Source organism: Ursus arctos, unplaced genomic scaffold, assembly GCF_023065955.2.
Source record: "Ursus arctos isolate Adak ecotype North America unplaced genomic scaffold, UrsArc2.0 scaffold_8, whole genome shotgun sequence".
Taxonomy (NCBI): Eukaryota; Metazoa; Chordata; class Mammalia; order Carnivora; family Ursidae; genus Ursus; species Ursus arctos.
This window is the reverse complement of record NW_026623100.1, coordinates 27617259-27635546: the sequence shown is the minus strand read 5'-3', so window position 1 is coordinate 27635546 and position 18288 is coordinate 27617259. Positions and strand designations below refer to the sequence as shown.

The 18288-nt window shown below is 35.1% G+C and overlaps 1 protein-coding gene across 5 annotated transcripts in view; it reads right to left on the bottom strand.

Annotated features, from left to right (window-relative positions):
- The window catches only part of SANBR (SANT and BTB domain regulator of CSR), a 56355-nt gene that overhangs the window by 19300 nt on the left and 18767 nt on the right, over window positions 1-18288 (bottom strand). For all 5 annotated transcript variants that reach the window (XM_026485177.4, XM_057309014.1, XM_057309013.1 and 2 more), the window contains 4 exons: window positions 15239-15325; window positions 15017-15127; window positions 12730-12853; window positions 9578-9730 (listed from right to left, as the gene is read on the bottom strand). In XM_026485177.4, coding sequence (XP_026340962.1) covers window positions 9578-9730; window positions 12730-12853; window positions 15017-15127; window positions 15239-15325 — 475 coding nt within the window. The remainder of the gene's footprint in view (window positions 1-9577; window positions 9731-12729; window positions 12854-15016; window positions 15128-15238; window positions 15326-18288) is intronic.

The window sequence follows — 18288 nt, the reverse complement described above, 5'->3', positions numbered from 1 at the left end:
TGGGGCTTAGGGGTGCTGATCCCCTGCACAGTCAAAGATCTACATAACTTTTTTTAAAAAGATTTATTTTAGAGAGAGAAAGACAGCGTGCACTTGCATGCGTGCATGCACGCGTGTGTGTGTGTGTGTGTGTATGCACAGCAGGAGGGGCAGAGGAAGAGAGAAAATCTCAAGCAGACCATGCAGAGCAGAGCCCAATCTTATGACCCTGAGACCATGACTTGAGCCAAAACTCGGATGCTTAACCAACTGAGCCATGCAGATGCCCCAAAATATGCATAACTTTTGACTCCCCCAAAACGAAACTACTAATAGCCTACTGATGACAAGAAACCTTACTGATAAACAGCTGATTAACACAAAGTTTGTGCTATAAGTATTACACACTCTATTCTTAGAATAAAGCTAAGAAAAGAGCATTAAGAAAATCATAAGGAAGAAAAAGATACGTTTATAGTACTGTATTTATCAAGAAAAACCCATGTATAAGTGGAGTCATGTAGTTCAAACCCATGTTGTTCAAGGGTCAACAGTATTCATACAGAAAAGAGCACAAAATATAAATGACCACCTTAACAAACAGCCAAAAATATTCACATAACCACCATTCACATTAAGAAATAGAATATTGCCAACACTTTAGGAGTTCCTATGGGCCCATTCCTGATTATTAACTGCCTCCCTTCTCCCAAAAGATAATCTTTATCCTGACTTGTATGGTACTCACTTCCTTGCTTTTATTCTTTTACCACTTAAGGATGTATCCCTAAATTTAGCTATAGTTTTGCCTCACTTGTTTCATTTAACGTTTTTATGACTCAACAACATCATTGCATGTAATGATAACATTTGTTTTAATGTATATTATTCCATTTATGAATATTCACAATTTGTATATCTATTCTATAGTTGATTGTTTCCAGTTTGGAGCTGTTACAAATAATACTGCTATGAACATTCTTCTACGTTTCCTGGTGTAAAAGTGCTCATAGGTACCAAATTATATTACTATCAGCAGAGTGTGAGAGTTACTACTCTACATACTCACTAACACTTGGTGAGACATTTTAATCTTAGTCATTCTGGTGAGCATGTAGTAGAATCTCACTGTGCTTTGAATTTGTATTTCCCCAATTACATATGATGTTGAGCCCCTTTTCGTGTTTACGGGACAGCTAAATGTCTTCTTGTGTGAAGTTCCTATTGCTATTTTCTTATTGATTTGTAAGAGCTGAAAAAAATCTTAATATGGACCTTTTATGGATATGTTTTGCTAATATTGGTCCTACCTATGAGTTTGTCTCCTCTGTTTAAGTTTTTTTAATGTAGGTGATGTACTTGAGTTTAAAATCTCTTCCTTGGGGTACCTGGCTGGCTCAGTTGGTAGAGCATGCAACTCTTGATCTTGGGTTCATGAGTTCGAGCCCCAAGCTGGGTGTAGAGTTTACTTTAAAAAAAAAAAAAAAAACTCTTCCTTTATGGTATTATCTTTTTTAAAAAACCACACACAACCATTTTATTTATTTATTTGAGAGAGAGCAAGAGAGAGAGAGAGAAGGAGCGTGATGCGGGGCTTGATCCCAGGACCCTAGGATCATGACCTGAGCTGAAGGCAGATGCTTAACTGACTGAGCGACCCAGGCACCCCAGTACTATCTTTTAATAGCTTTATTAGTTCTCCTTTCACATATAGATCCTTTTTTTTGTGAGTAGTTTGGGACAGATTCCATTTCCATTTTTTCCCCCATATGGATATCCCAATGTTCCAGCACCTCTTACCAAAAAGTGTATCCTTTGCTCTCTGCTCTATAATGCCACCTCTGTCACAGTCAAGTATCCAGGTGGCTCTGAGTATTCTCTTCTATCGGTCCATCCATCTACTCTTCACCAGTATCACTCTATTACCAAAGCTTTGTAATAAATCTTCACATTGGACAGAGCCAGAACTTCTACCTTTGTGTTCTTTGAGAGTATCTTAGCTATCCTTGGCCCTTTTCATTTCCACATACATTGGAATCAGCTCAGCAAAGTTCCCAATAAAAATCTGTTAGTATGTTTATTGAGATTGTATTGATCTATACAGGCCAGTTTGGGGAACATTTACATCTTTATAACATTGAGTTTTCCAATCTATGAACATGGTATAACAATCCATTTTCTAGTTTTATTTTCTCTCATTAATGTTTTATGTTCTTTATGTAGAGTTCTTGCACATATTCTATTAGATTTAATCCTAGGTACTTGATTTTTTGAGGCGACCTACTATAAATGGTTTCTTTTTATAAATTTCATCTTCTATCATTGGTTGGTTTATAGAAATACAATTGGTTTCTATAAATGATTTTTAATAGATCTTAAATTCTTATTAATTCTAATAATTCATCGAGATTCCTCAGGATTTTCTATGTTCACAATGTCATCTGCAAATTATGACAATTCCTTTTCAATCCTTATACCTTTTAATTTCTTTTTCTTGTATTAATATAATGCTAGGACATCCAGTTCAATTTGAATAAAAGTGTGGTGACAATGGGCATCCTTATTGTACTTCCAATTTCAAAGAAAAAGTTTTCTACATTTCACCATTAAGTGTGATATTTGCTTTTAGTAGTATATTATCTATTCTTTATTGGATTATGTAATTTCCCCTTTATTTTTAAATTTGGTAAGAATTTTTTTTTATCATTCTTCCCATTTCCATTATATACATTAATTAAGAAGTTATACATTCTTCTATTCTTTCAGTGATTACCCTAGAACTTTTTTTTTTTTTTAAGTTATTTATTTGACAGAGATAGAGACAGCCAGCGAGAGAGGGAACACAAGCAGGGGGAGTGGGAGAGGAAGAAGCAGGCTTCCAGCGGAGGAGCCTGATGTGGGGCTCGATCCCAGAACGCTGGGATCACGCCCTGAGCCAAAGGCAGACGCTTAACGACTGAGTCACCCAGGCGCCCCTACCCTAGAACTTTTAAAATGACCTATCAAAGTCTGATTTGTTAATACTTCCCCTTTTAAATAATGTAAGACCTTTTGAACTGCAAGACCTCCATTTCACCACCCTTCTAATCTTTAGGGTATTGCTATGGGTTTTTAAACTATATATTAAAATAAATAGTATGTATCAATTACTTTTACATTTTCTCTCTTATTAATATAATTATATGTTTATTAGAAACACACACATATGAAGCTTTACCATCATTGTTTATACAGTTGATGTTCATTTACATTTACCAATATATTAATTTCTTTCTTTGGTCTTCATTCCTTCCTGTATCTTGAGAACACCATTAGTATTTCCTTTAAAGCAGTTTGCTTATCCCTCCCCCTGCTTGCACTTTCTCTCTCTCTCTCTCAAATAAATAAATAAATAAATAAAATCTTTAAAGCAGTTTGCTGATTACAAATTCCTTCAGTTTTTCTTTGACTAAAAATATCTTTATTTTGCCTTCATTCTTAAAGGATATTTAAGAAAGGCATAGATTTCTAGATTGTTAACTATTTCTTTTGGCACACTGAAGACCAAATAGACTATACTCAGGCTTCCACAGCTACTGCTGAGATGTGAACTCTAATTAATGATGTTTTGAAGAGTCTGTATTTTTTCTATCTGGCTGCTTTTAAATGTTCTGTTTTTTTATTTTCTGCAGTTTCACCATGATATGTGCAGATATGGATTTCCTATTATTTTATTGGGAATCACTGGACTTTTTTTTCCATTTTTATTTTAATTCCAGTTAGTTAACATATAGTGTTATATTAGTTTCAGGTATACAATACAGTGATTCAACAATTCCATACAAGGGAATCACTGGAATTCTCGAATATATAATATTTTTCAATAATTCTGAAATATCAGCCATTATCTCTTCAAATTTTGCCTCGGATATATTCTTTTTTTCTATTAGGAATTCCATTAAAAATTTAGTCCTCCTCACATGAAAAGACAAGTACTATGGAATTCCATTACATGAGGTATTTAGAATATTCACAATTTACAGGTACAGAAAATAGAATGAGAGTTGCCAGGTGCCAAAGGGAAGGAGAATGGAGACTGTTGGCTACGGAGTTTCAGTTCTTGCAAGAGGAAAGAGTTCTAGAGCCTGGCTGCATAACAGTGTGAACATATTTAATGCTACTGAGCTATACACTTAAAAATGGTTAAGACGGCAAATTTTATGTTTATTTTACCACAATTTAAAAAAGGACACGCACTCTCTAAGTCTCTTACTTTTATATTTCTCATCAATTTGTCTCTCTGTGCTTCATTCTGGATAGTTTCTTCTTTTATCTTCCAATTCACTAATTTCTCAGTTGTATCTAATCTCCTGTGAAATTTGCCACTGAGCTTAAATTTGTTATAATTTTTTTTTAGTTCTAGCATTTCTATTTGTTTTTTTTTTTAAAAGATTTTATTTATGGGGTGCCTGGGTGACTCAGTCGGTTAAGCAACTGCCTTCGGCTCAGGCCATGGTCTCAGGGTCCTGATCCTTGTGCTCTCTTGCTGTCAAATCAATAAATAAAATCTTTAAAATTTATTTATTTATTTATTTATTTGAGATTAAGAGAGAGAGAGAGCACAAGCAGCGAGTAGGGGCAGAGGGAGAGGGAGAAGCAGGCTCCCTACTGAGCAGGGACCCTGACCTGGGGCTGGATCCCAGGACCCTGGAACCATGACACGAGTGGAAGGCAGATGCTTAACTGACTGAGCCACCCAAGTGCCCCTATTTATTTTTATTTAAACCCTCTTTGTCATTTTTTTTAAAAAAGATTTATTTATTTATTTATTTGACAGAGATAGAGACAGCCAGCGAGAGAGGGAACACAAGCAGGGGGAGTGGGAGAGGAAGAAGCAGGCTCATAGCAGAGGAGCCTGATGTGGGGCTCGATCCCAGAACGCCAGGATCACGCCCTGAGCCAAAGGCAGATGCTTAACCGCTGTGCCACCCAGGCGCCCCTCTTTGTCATTTTTTAAAAGATTTATTTATTTATTTGAGAGAGAGCAAGAGCAGGGGGAGGGGCAGAGAGAGAGAGAATCCTTCAGCAGACTCCCTGCTGAGTGCAGAGCCCAACACGGTGCTCAATCCTGTGACCCTGAGATCATGACCTGAGCTGAAATCAAGAGTCGGACACCCAGCCAACTGAGCCACACAGGCACCCCTTATCATTTTTTATAGTTTATAATTCCCCGCCAAAAATTTCCAAGTTTGGCTTCTATCAACTTAAACTAGTAATCTTATTTATTTTATAGTCTGTGTCAATAATTCCAATATTTATAGTTCCTGTGGTTTGATTTTGTGGCATAAGTTCTGCTGTTCCCCTTCTTGGTAAATTACTTTCATCTATGTCAGGTTATCTTTGTATGTTGAATATTTTATTTAAAAAAAACTGTCTGTAGGGCGCCTGGGTGGCTTAGTCGGTTAGGTGTCTACCTTCAGCTCAGGTCATGATCTTAGGGTTCTGAGATTGAGCCCCGCATCGGGCTCTCTGCTCAGGGGGGAGTCTGCTTCTTCCTCTGTCTGCTGCTAATCCCTGCCCCCGCTTGTGCTCTCTCTGTCAAATAAATAAATAAAATCTTTAAAAAATAAAGAAATAATCTGAGGTGTAGAATAATGTTATTTTCCTTCAAAGAGAATTTTTACTGCTTTTGCCAGGTGCCTGGAAACAATAGCAATCCAAGATGACCTTAATCCAAGTTCAGGACTTGAAATTTCCTAGGCCATGCAACTGAATCAAAGCCAGGCTGCTATCCAGGCAAGGAATAGTTTACTTCTGATTTAATCTTATTTTCTTTGGATCCCAACTGAAAGTGCAAGGGTGGGAATGTTATTCATTACTAACTCCATTCTTCTAGACCTTGGACACTGACTATTACCCAAAATTCTGATACGGCACCTAAAGATCAGCCCAGCCTCTTAGCCATTTTTTCCAGACTGGTATTTGCTCCCAGGACAAAAATGGCCCTGAGTGCTGGCTCCCTTAGGGTTTCTATCATTTCCTGTACCTTAACACTAATTCCTCATTATTAGCTCTTTGATGCTTTTAATATAATCTTTATATTTATATTTAATCCACCTTTTTTAGTTGCCTTTTGATGGGAGGATTAGTCTGAATTACTTGGTCTGCCCTTACTAGAAATATAAATCACCATATGAGCTGTTTAGATTTCACTTAGCCTAAGAAATCACCTCAACAATATCCATGATGTCACGTACAAGATTTATCATACAGTTTAATTACTATTTATTCCTCCCTGTCTCATGATGAATGGAATATAAGGGGTTAATACAACCAGTAAACAGACAATGACAAGACAAAGAATCACAACTTTTAGTATTGTTTACAACAATGTGAATGTGATAGTTAAAGCAGAAACATCATAACCACAAAGAAATGCAATGACTAAAAATCATATTACTGTAAAACATAACCATGAATTAATAAACTTCTTGGGCCTATCAAAGCTATCCCATTTTGCTTAAAGTGTCATACCCAATTTAAATTGCTTTGTACGTAAAGCATCTACCTAACATTAAATACAAACATTATGTGGGTAACCTATTACCTCACCAATAAAACTTCTGACTAATCGAAGTTGGTGATTGATTGCAAATACAACAAACTACCTTTCAGCTTAAATCCCTTGATCCATCATTACAATAACATTCATGCTAATACCCCAAATTCCTTGGCCCTAAATCTCATCATACCCATCTGGTAAAACCCCAAACTGGATGAGCTCAATGACCCATTTTCTCCATGTTTGCCCTCAAGCAGCTTAGCGCTGCCGGAGAGAGTGACATAAAAGGCATGTTGGATTTCACTGTAAATTTATGATTACTAATCTCTGATGGGCTCTCAAATTGCTTACAACCTTTCTCTGGAAAATTCACTCTCATATTTTCCAAATAAACTATTTCAAACTTTCAATACTGCCTTCAAACCTTGGAACCTTCCCTCTTCCACCTCATTCTTAGCAGGTGGTTTTTCCTCCTACTTTATAGAGAAGAAAAGCATTAAGGTTGGAAAAACATATCCAAATGATAAAAACACAATTTTACTAATAACTGCAACCACCCTACTCTTTCTCTACTGTTAAACAGAGGAACTGCCCTTCCTCTTGTCTAAACGAATACTGCCTCATAACCTTATACCATCAACCTCTCCTCCCCAAATGGATCCTTCCCACTGACTTTAAAGAAGATCTCTTCTATTAAAACAAAATAAAGCAGAAACAATAACCAGATACCTATAATGTAATTACTGACTTACCTTCTCCCTTTCTCAAATTTCCCAAAAGAGCTGCTATTCACACTCTCCATATCTGGTCTCACTCCCTTCACAACCCACACCAACCTGGCTTTGGGATTTAGCACTCCACCAAAACAGACCCTCACACATGAATTCCAGGTTACCAAAGTTAAAGGACACATTTCTTTCATTATTTTATCTAACCTCTTGGCCATATTTGGCATCATGGACCACTTTCTCTTTCTTAAATACTACTTCTTTGATTTTCATGACAACATCCTTGGTTTTCCTCCTACAATTCCTGCTGCTCCTGATCACTGTCTTTTGCAGGCTTGTGCTTTGCTACCCAACCATTAAATTCTGGGAGTTTCTTTAGGCTCTGCTGTAGGCTCTCTGATCTCCTTATGCTCACCTATACCTACTGGTTTCAATTCTTACTTATTTGCAAGAAGACTTAAAATTATCACCTCCAGGTAGTCAATTCTCTGAGCACCAAAACCCGCATATCTAATACTCTTGGCCTGGTTGTCTCCTAAAACACCTCAATCTCAAAATGTCCAAAACAGAACTCATGAGCTTCTCTCCAAACCCAATTCCCTTCTTGTTTCCTCCTTAGTAGATGGCACTACCACTATCCAGTAGCACAAGCAAGAAACGGGGTTATCCTTGACTTCTTCCTCTGTGATGTAATCCATCAAACCATTTCAGTTTTACCTCCTAAATACTGAATTCATCTCTACAACCCTAGGCCAAGCTACCACCATCTCTCTCTAAGACTAGGCAGTAACTCCTCTTGTACTTGACTACACTTATTATTTCTGCCACTCTCCACACTGCAACTGATCTTCAAAACCCAAAATAAAGAAAAAACATGGCCTACAAGGTCCTGCCCCTGCATGGCCTAACACCTATTTACCTTGCCAGCCTTTTCTTAAACTACGTAGACGGTTTCGTTCAGTCTCTCTCATTCACTGTGTTCCTTTTGGCCTTGGTATTCAGACTGAAGTGCTCTCTCCCTCCTCTTTGCCTCACATACTCCTACCCACCCTTCAGATTTCAGCCGAATGCCAACTCCTTGACTTCAATGCCCAGGTCAGACCAACCTATTATAGACATTTATGGCCCTGCATACTTTTTCAAACAGTTCTTTGCATGCTTTTTTTCCCCTTTTGATACTACTGCATGAACTATAAGCTCCACGAAGGGAGAAACTATCTAATTTTACAGAAATTAGATTATTCTCTGCCTTGCACAGTGAGTGACACACCTGCGGTGCTTTATAAATAACTGTTGTATGGATGAGGGGGAGGAAGCGCTTTAGGTTCTTTTCCTGCACTGATGAAATTTAATTACACATTTTCAAAAGTGTTAGTGATCAAGGACTCTAGCCTACAGCAACACCCACATATTGTACCAAGATATATGTGCAAGGATGTTCATTACAACACTGTAATACCATCTGGAAACAACATAAATGTTCATCGATAGGAGGATGGTTAAATAAAATGTGATGTATGTACGGCTTAGGATATCACACAGCAGTAAAAGAAATGACAGAAAAATAACCTAGGTATATTGTTGATTGAAAAGGGCAAGTTACAGAATAATACGAACAGTATGATCCTATTTCCAATATAAAAAACTGCGTATAATTTGAGCCTGAAATGTATAAAACAGGGGCACCTGGGTGGCTCAGTTGGTTAAGCATCGGCCTTCAGCTCAGGTCATGATCTCAGGGTCCTGGGATCAAGCCCCACGTCAGGCTCCCTGCTCAGCAGGGAGTCTGCTTCTCCCTTTCCCACTGTCCTACCCCCTGCTTGTGCATGCTCTCTCTCTCTCTCATAAATAAAATCTTAAAAAAAGACAGAGAGAAGGGAAGAAAACCTAATATTAAAAAAAATGTATAAAACAAAGTCTGAAAGGAAACCGTTAACTGTGGTTACCTCGAAGAAAAGATGCAGAACAAGGGAATGGTGTAAAGAGGGACTTCTACTTTTAACTATACTTATTTTTGTATTGTTTAAAGTCTTTCTTATGTGAATGTATCACCTTTATGCTTTAAAAACAATAAAAGGGGAAAAGATTAAATAAACAGTGTTAATGAGCACTGTAACTACAAACAGGCAACATCCAAAACTCGCCTTTGCAGGGGCACCTGGCTGGCTCCGTTGGTGGAGCATGAGACTCCTGATCATGAGGTCGTAAGTTCAAGCCCCATGTTGAGTGCAGAGATTACTTGAAAAAATAAAATCTTTTTTTTTTTAATAAAATATTTAAAACAAACAAACCACACACACACACACACACAAAAAAACCCAAAATTTACCTTTGTAAGCTGAGTGGGATCAAACCGAAGAACCTTTTGGTTACAGCAGGGATAAATACCAGTGCCAATAGTACTCAGTGAACTTGCTGCAGTAGGATAAACCACTGTTTCCGAGTGATATTGACAATGTGAAAATTCTATACACAGAAAAGCCTGAATAAAAGAAATATATAAAATCAATCATTATTCCCACAATGAAATTATACACCTCAAAAAACTTTACTCAGGACTACATAATGTATGTCCCATTTATTTTTTTTTTTACTTTTTTTAAAAAAGATTTTGATTGTTTATTTGAGAGAGCGAGAGACAACGTGAGCGGGGGAAGGGGTAGGGGGAGAGGGAGAAGACTCCTCACTGAGCAGAGAGCCCAATGCAGGACTCAACCCAGGACCCTGGGATCATGACCTGACCGAGCCACCCAGATGCCTGTGTATATTCCATTTAAATAACATGTACAGAAAAGGCAAATCTCTAGAGACACAAAGTAGATTAGTGGTTGCCTGGGGTTGAAGATAAACTGGGGAATGGCAGCAAATGGACACAAGGGACCTTTTTGGAACGATGGAAATGTACTAAAACTGGATGTTGGTGATGGACGCACAACTCTGTGAACTTACTAAAAATCAGTGAATTGTACACTTGAATGAATTTTATGGCAGGTAATTACATCTCCATGAAGCTATTAAAAGCAAAAACTAATCATTTTATTCGAAATCCAAGTGCATTAAAGTGATCTTGACATACATCTGATTTTATAAATGGCTAATCAAATAAAAAGTTTTCCAAAGAAAAAACGAAATAAATTTTGCCTTGCTTGATTATTCTTTGACATTTTTTTATGGTAAATATTTAGCACCAATCTTAATGAAAACTATGTAATAACTTTAAATTGTTGAATAGTAGAATTTTAATAATAAAATAAAGAGTTTTCAGATATGTTTACAAGTTGATAAAATAAAGAACAACATTAACAATTTTAAGCACTGATTTTGAACATAAAAGCATAAAACACAGTCTATAATTCCAAATTCTTAGTCGTTAGTTCTAATTATGATTTTTAAACAGTTTTTAATTAAAAAATTTTTTGAGTCTGGGAGTGCCCCTAAGGTGGCTCAGTCAGTTAATCAGCCAACTCTTGATTTCGGTTCAGGTCGTGATCTCAGGGACCTTAGATTGAGCCCCACATTAGGCTCTGTACTCAGCAAGGAGTCTGCTTGAGGATTTTTTCTCTCCCGCTGGCCCTTGCCCCCCCCCACTCTCTCTCTTTCTAAAATAAATAAATAAATAAATACATTTTCAAAGCATTTTTTGAGTCTGATAAAAGCTAGAAGGTGCTTACTCATACACAAAATATTTTGCATATGAACTATTATGAGTTTATAAACTCTCCATAATAAATACTATAAATCAATATTCAATTTGGTATAAAGAAGTGAAAAAAATCCCTCATGTTTTCTGTGTTCTGACATGCTTAACAAGTCAGATTTTAGAAGTTTGATATCCTTGATTATTACTGATATTCCACTGTAGGGAGTATCTACTAAGTACCCATTAAGTTTAAAAAACAAAAAAATCCACCCTCAAACCCAACCTAACAATAAATAGTGCTAGTGAGGATGTGGAACAACCAGAACTCTCCTACATAGCTGGCAAGAATGCAAAATGACTCAAGGACTTTTAGAAACTGTTAGGTGTGATAAATGTTAAGCTTACATTAACCACACAATCTGGCAATCCTACTTCTAGGTAATAACTCAAGAGAAATGAAAACATATGTTCACATGAAAGCCTGTATGGAAATGTTTATACCTTCTTTTTTCATAATGGCCCTAAATTAGAAACACTATAAAGCCCTTCACAGGTGAGTGGATAAACATACTGTGATACATTTATACAATGGGTTACTATCTAGCACTAAAAAGAAATAAACTGACACATAAAACAATGTGAATAAATTTCAAATCCATTTGCTAAGTAAAAGAAGCCAGATCAAAAAGCCAAATACAGTATGATTCTATTTATATGGCATTCTGGAAAAGCCAAAACTATAGGGACAGTAAACAGATCAGTGTTGCTGGAGGCTGGGGTGGAAGAAAGAACTGAGAAAGGGCAGGGGAATTTCTAGCCTGATGGAAGTGGCTTATGCCCTGACTGTGGTGGTAGTTACACGACTATATGGGTTTGTCAAACCTCATAAAAAAGGATGAATTTTACTGTATAAGGATAAATTTTACTAAATGAATGCTATATTTCAACAAATCCAATTTAAAAAATTGTAGGGATTGGAAGTCTATTGGGTGGAAACTTACATAGTTTGAAAAAACTCACCCTGATGGTTTTGATAAGCTGCTCTTCCTTCCAGCTACTGAAAATTGTTACTCAAGTGAGAGAGGAAAATTACTGGAGTCAGGGAGACATTAGGGATTCATAAAAAATTTATGTAGAACACTCTGGATTTATACCTAAGACTAATTAGGAATGACGTGACTTACAAAGATCAATACTTATTCTATAAAAGGATTTATTATAGGTACCTTCAAATAACAAGCTTTCTTGTGCTTTTATTACAGATTTCATTTATTAAGAAAAAAAATAAACAAAATCTTTTAACCTTTTTGGGAACACAACTGCTACAGTAAGAAGAGCACATATCAATAGTACTGTTTCTACAGAGAGCTTCTGAATTTCTAAAGAAATTAATGGGCTAACAGAGAAACAGTTTGGCTCGAAATAATTGAAGGTAGTAAAGATTTTGGTTTTTTTTTTCACTGAAAAAATAGATTTGGTCACTTAAAACCTGTTGATTTTCTAAAAATTAGGCAAGGCATGATTGTTTCAGCCTTGAAGATACACAGTGAGAGACACAAAACCAGATGCAAGCAATGTTTATTAGTGCCATTATTTTTGCCACTAGTTTCTTTAAAAAGATGTCAGATGTTGTCCAAATACAATCAAACATACTAATTAATTATATTAAAAGAGCCTGCTATGCCAGGCATCTGGCTGGCTCAGTTGGTAGCGCATGCAATGCTTGATCTCAGGGTTAAGTTCGAGCCCGAGATGTAGAGATTAAAAATAAAATTTTAAGAAAAAAACGGGCCTGCTATGAATGTTTGCAGAGAAAAATATTCTTTTTTAAAAAAACTCACCTGATAACATCTTGAACAAGTTAGCCAGTTGACTGTTCCCCACAAGCGCCAATATACATCTCTCCAAGATTTTAATTCTTCAAAAAGACTATTCAAATACTCATGAACATCCCAAGTCTTATCCCTGGGGAAAAGAGCCTCAATTATTACATTATTTTACAAGCAAGTAATGTAAACAATTTGTTTTAAGCAAATGTTTTTAAATTTGTGGCTAATTTCCAAAAACATTCCCCAAATGATAGCTGTGGGATGGACTACATTGAAAGTAGAAAAAAATTTCATTTGGGAGTTTGTTTATTCTCTTTTTCTGTGGACATCAGAAAAAGATATGAAAGATTGAATGCCAAATTATTTTGCTAAACTATATATGCTAAACTAGATAATTATTTTGTTAAACTATATTAAATAGGGTTTGAGCAGGCTAACAGTTGGGACTTAGGCATATGATGCTAAGTAGAACATTTATTCTAATTGTACATACTGTAAAATAAGTTACTAATCATTGGTGATTCTAAACATTTCTTTATATTATTTTCAAAAGGCATTCTCAAGTAATTGAGTAATACAGTCATATATAATCAGGTCTTGGTGACACACATTTTGAAGTTAATATAAATTTAAAACATAGCGAAGGCTTAAAACCCTATTTGCTATGTCCATATGTAACTCAAGTTCCTATTTTTTCCAAGTCCCTTAATCATTTTGAACTTTTGCTATCTTTGTCCTTAGTTCAACAAATAACAAAATGTCATGACATTATTACAAATTGCATAGGCACATCTGTTTTAATTAAAGACAACGGAAAAAATGTCATCAACAGCTGACTTATAGGAACATAAATAAAACAACAAAAATGGATGTTGAAGTCAATATCAATTTTTTCACATACTTTATAGTTATTGCTGCCAGAATGGAAGTGCTTTCCAAAAAATGAAATCAAGTCTCAAGACAAAAAAGTATAAAACCCCAGGTGCTTATAATAACTAATGAAGATTCCCCTGATTATTGTATGAAGAGAAAAAATGAAACATTTTAAATGTGACTGTGAGGGGTGCCTGGCTGGCTCAGTCAGAGGAGCATGTGACTCTTGATCTCCGGGTAATGAGTCTGAGCTCCATGTTGGGTTAGAGATTACAAAAACAGAAACAAAAACAAAAAAACTTAAAAAAAATTTTTAAAAATAAGCATGACTGTGCTATTAATAATAGGGTCAAATGTGTTTCTCTATATTTGTTTTAGTTTTAAAATATGAAATTCAACATTTATACTGTTTTTTCCTTTAACAAAAGTACTGTACATTTTTAGCATAGAAAAAAAGAACAAAGTTAAAAGCATCCATAATACTATCACTTAAAGTGATAGTATCACAGTTTACATTTTAGTGAATGTTTCTAGTTTTATGACTTTTTTCACTTAACTCACCACTAACAACTTGCTACCTAAGTATATATACTTCTACAACATTATTCTCAAAGGCTGCACATTAAGAATTTATTAGATATGTTTTATACAGATATACTACTACATGGATATATTTTAGTTCATTTAATCATTTGGATGCTTCCCTTTTTTTCCCTATCTAAACGACAGAGCAGTAAGTGTTCTTGTTGAGTGCTTTCACAAATCTAACACTACCTCTTTGGATAAATTCCTAGCAGGACGATATTTTTAGAGAATATATACATTTTAGAATTTTTGCTTTCCTGAGAAATTTATATATTTATAGAATTTATTTATATATTTTTAGAGTATATACATTCCAGACTTTTTGCTTTTCTGAGATATTACACCAATTTATAATATTCTCCCCCAAACTGAGAAAGACAACTGGTTTTGAACTTAAAGGGGAATAAAATAGGACTATACAATTAATGGAATACTGACAAAGTATGATGAATAAATAGATTATGGAATATCTAACGCTAAAGACAATTTCCTCATTCACCAAAATTTACCTGAAAGTAAATTTGGTTCTTTTTCAAATTCAATACAATGTTTGTATAAATAAAATCCGTTAGTGAAAAGAAATCATTTTAATGGCACTGACCAGAATATCCTCCAAGACTAATACACAATGATTTTTACTATTTCAAAGTTTAAAAACATCATGAAATTTACTCAATAAACAAAATACAGCTTTTACAAAACTTTGTTTTGAAAGCATCTTTCTAAGTCAAAGCTGGATCATACTCAGAAAAAAATGTTATCCTATACCTTATAAAACTAGTTGTTTTTAGAAAAACACTAGTAATCCACATTTAAAAGCTGTGTTTTATTTTTACTGCACCTTATGTGAATGTAGACAATATTTCCATGTTGATCCACATTGATTTTTCCAGGAATGCAAGGAATTCTTCTTTCTGTTTCTTTTGTTAAAAGTTTCTTACACAAACAACATCTATAACACATAGAAGACACAAAAACACCCAAGAAGAAAATTTAAAATGTAGTAAAATTTAAAAATTTAGCTGCACTGTATAGAATACCGAAGAAAAACAAATCACTGTACCTGTATAACGTCGCTGCATTATTCCGAGAATCTGGGTTCAAGTTCTCAGGATCAAAAAGTCTCTCAATCTTCTTACAAAAAAGTTTACTATTAACAACAAATGACCAACAAATTAATTTTCTATTATTTACATTACTAAAGTTACTTGATTGTGATGAAAATAAACACTGGCCTATCTGCATATGTAAAAAATAAAATTAATAAATCCTTGGAGAGACTCTCTTTGGGAATTTATGATACATTTATAGTGTTCTAAGTAAATAAACCTACTAATGATAAATGCCTAATCAAGAATATATTTTCATAAGAATATTTGTTCAGAATATTCAATACTGATGAACTTGAAAACTTAACAATCCTGGGTCTACCAATAACTTGGCATATGATCTTTGGCAACTACTTAACCTTTCTGAACCTTGTTTTCTCATCTATATAAGGGGATTAATAATTCCAAACTCACAAGGTTTTATGAGAGCTAAATGAATAGTGTTTGTAAAGAGTGCCAGATACAGCATTAAGCATTCAACATATGTAATAAAAACTATTATTATGCACAATGTGACTAAACTTTAAGTCTTATGTTATTAATTCCAACTGTGTATCCTGAGGCCAGATCTGGAGTTAGGATATTAACCCCATTTTCAAGTATTTAGCTTTCAGAATTTAGATTACTACATATCAAAAAAAATATTATAAAGCAACTGTAATTAAGACAGTGTGCTACTTATACAAGTATAGACAAAGAAATCAACAAAACTGGACAGCTGCATGCAAAAGAATGAAACTGGATCACTTTCTTACACCATACACACACAAAAAAACTCACAATAGATTAAAAACCTAAATGTGAGACCTGATACCATAAAACTAATAGAAGAAAGCATAGGCAGTATAATTTCTTTGACATTGACCTTTGCAACTTTCTTATAGATATGTCTCCTTAGGCAAGGGAAACAAAAGCAAAAATAATCTATTGGGACTACATTGAAATATAAAGCTTTTGCACAGCAAGGAAACCATTAACAAAACACAAAGGCAACCTATTGAATGGGAGACGATATTACCAAATGATTTATCTAACATGGGTTAATATCCAAATATATAAAGAACTTACACAATTCAATACCAAGAAAACCCAATCCAATTAAAAAATGAGCAGAGGACCTGAATAGACACTTTTCCAAAAAAGACATACAGATGGCCAACAGATATATGAAAAGATGCTCAACATCACTGATCAGGGAAATGCAAATTGAAACCAAAATGAGGTATCACCTTACAAATGTCAGAATGGTTAGAATAAAAGAAGACAAGAAATAACAAGTGACAGCAAGGATGTGGAGAAAAAAGAACCTTTGTGCGCTGCTGGTGGGAATGTAAATTTGTGCAGCCACTATGGAAAACAGATGGAAGTTCCTCAAAAGATTGAAAATAGAACCACCATATGATCCAGTAATTCCACTACTGGATATTTACTAAAAAAAAAAAAAAAAGAAAAGAAAAGAAAAAAAGAAAGAAAGAAAAACACTAATTTGAAAACATACATGCACCCCTATGTTTATTATAACATTATTTACAATAGCCAAGATATGGAAGCAACCCAGGTGTGCATCGATAGATGAATGGATAAAAAAGATATGGTATATGTATATACATAATGGAATATTACTTAGCCATAAAAAGGATGAGATCCTGCCATTTGTGACAACATGGATGGCCCCAGAGGACACTATGCTAAATGAAAGAGAGAAAAGTACCATATGATTTCACTTATATGTGGAAGCTAAAAAAATGAATAAACAAACAAACAAACAGCAGAATCAGACCTATAAATACAGAGAACAAACTGATAGCTGCCAGAGGGGAGGGAGGTAGGGGAATAGATAAAATGGGTGAAGGGGAGTATGAAATACAGGCTTCCAGCTATGGAATGACTAAGTCATGGGATTAAAGGCACAGCACAGGGAATACAGTCAAAGGTATTGTAAGGGCATTGTAGGGTGTCAGATGGGAGCTACATTTGTGGTGAGCATAGCTTAATGCACAGAGTTGTCAAATCTCTATGTTGTACACCTGAAACTAATGTAACATTGTGTGTCAACCATATTCCAATTTAAAAAAAGAGGAAGAAATTAACAGAACAAAATGGAGAGTTCTGAAACCCATCTCCCATATAATCACCTGATGTATAGTAAAGGTGCCACCACAATTCAGTGGAGAAAGAATGGTCTTGCAAGGAAATCTCACCCAGCTCCACGGTTTCAAATCTATCTACTCTTATATTTCTATTTTAAGCTCTGACCTCTGACATAAGTTTCAGACTTATATATCTACCTATCTCTGCTATCCTACCTGGATGTCCCAAAAGTATATTAAATATATCTAATAATCTTAACAAGACCCAAACCCATCTCCTGATTCCCATCACCCCAATCTTTCCTCTATTAATGGCACTATACTCCACTTAATTGCTCTTTAAACCTCAACCTAGTAATTATCCTAGGATACTCTTTCTCTCCACGTTATTCCATCTGAAATCTGTCAGACCACTCTAATAACACACTCTGAATTCATCTATTTCTTTCCAGCTCCACTGCTCCTACTCTAGTCCAAACCCTTTTATCTCTCACCGGACTACTGCACTAGCCTCCTCTTGGTCTCATTGCTTCTTACATCCTTACAGTCTATTGTCCACAGAGCAACCAGGATGATCTCTTAAAAACAAGTCAGATCATGCCACTCCTCCATTCCCATTCGCCTTTAGAATAAAGTATAACCTCTTTGCCAAAACTTAATCAGCACCTAAATGATATGACCACTGCTGACCTCATCTTATACTATTCTTCCTCTTTATAATAAGGACTATCTTAATAATTTTTAACAAATTCACTAACACAGTATGCTCATATGTACATTATACAAAATAATTTAAGTACTAATTTTTATCTAGAGCCATTGGCTCTGGATGAATTTTACTTCATTTGAAATAAAATAGAAATACTTCTAAATATATTCTAAAAAAAGAATATTTCACTAAAATGAAATTGAAA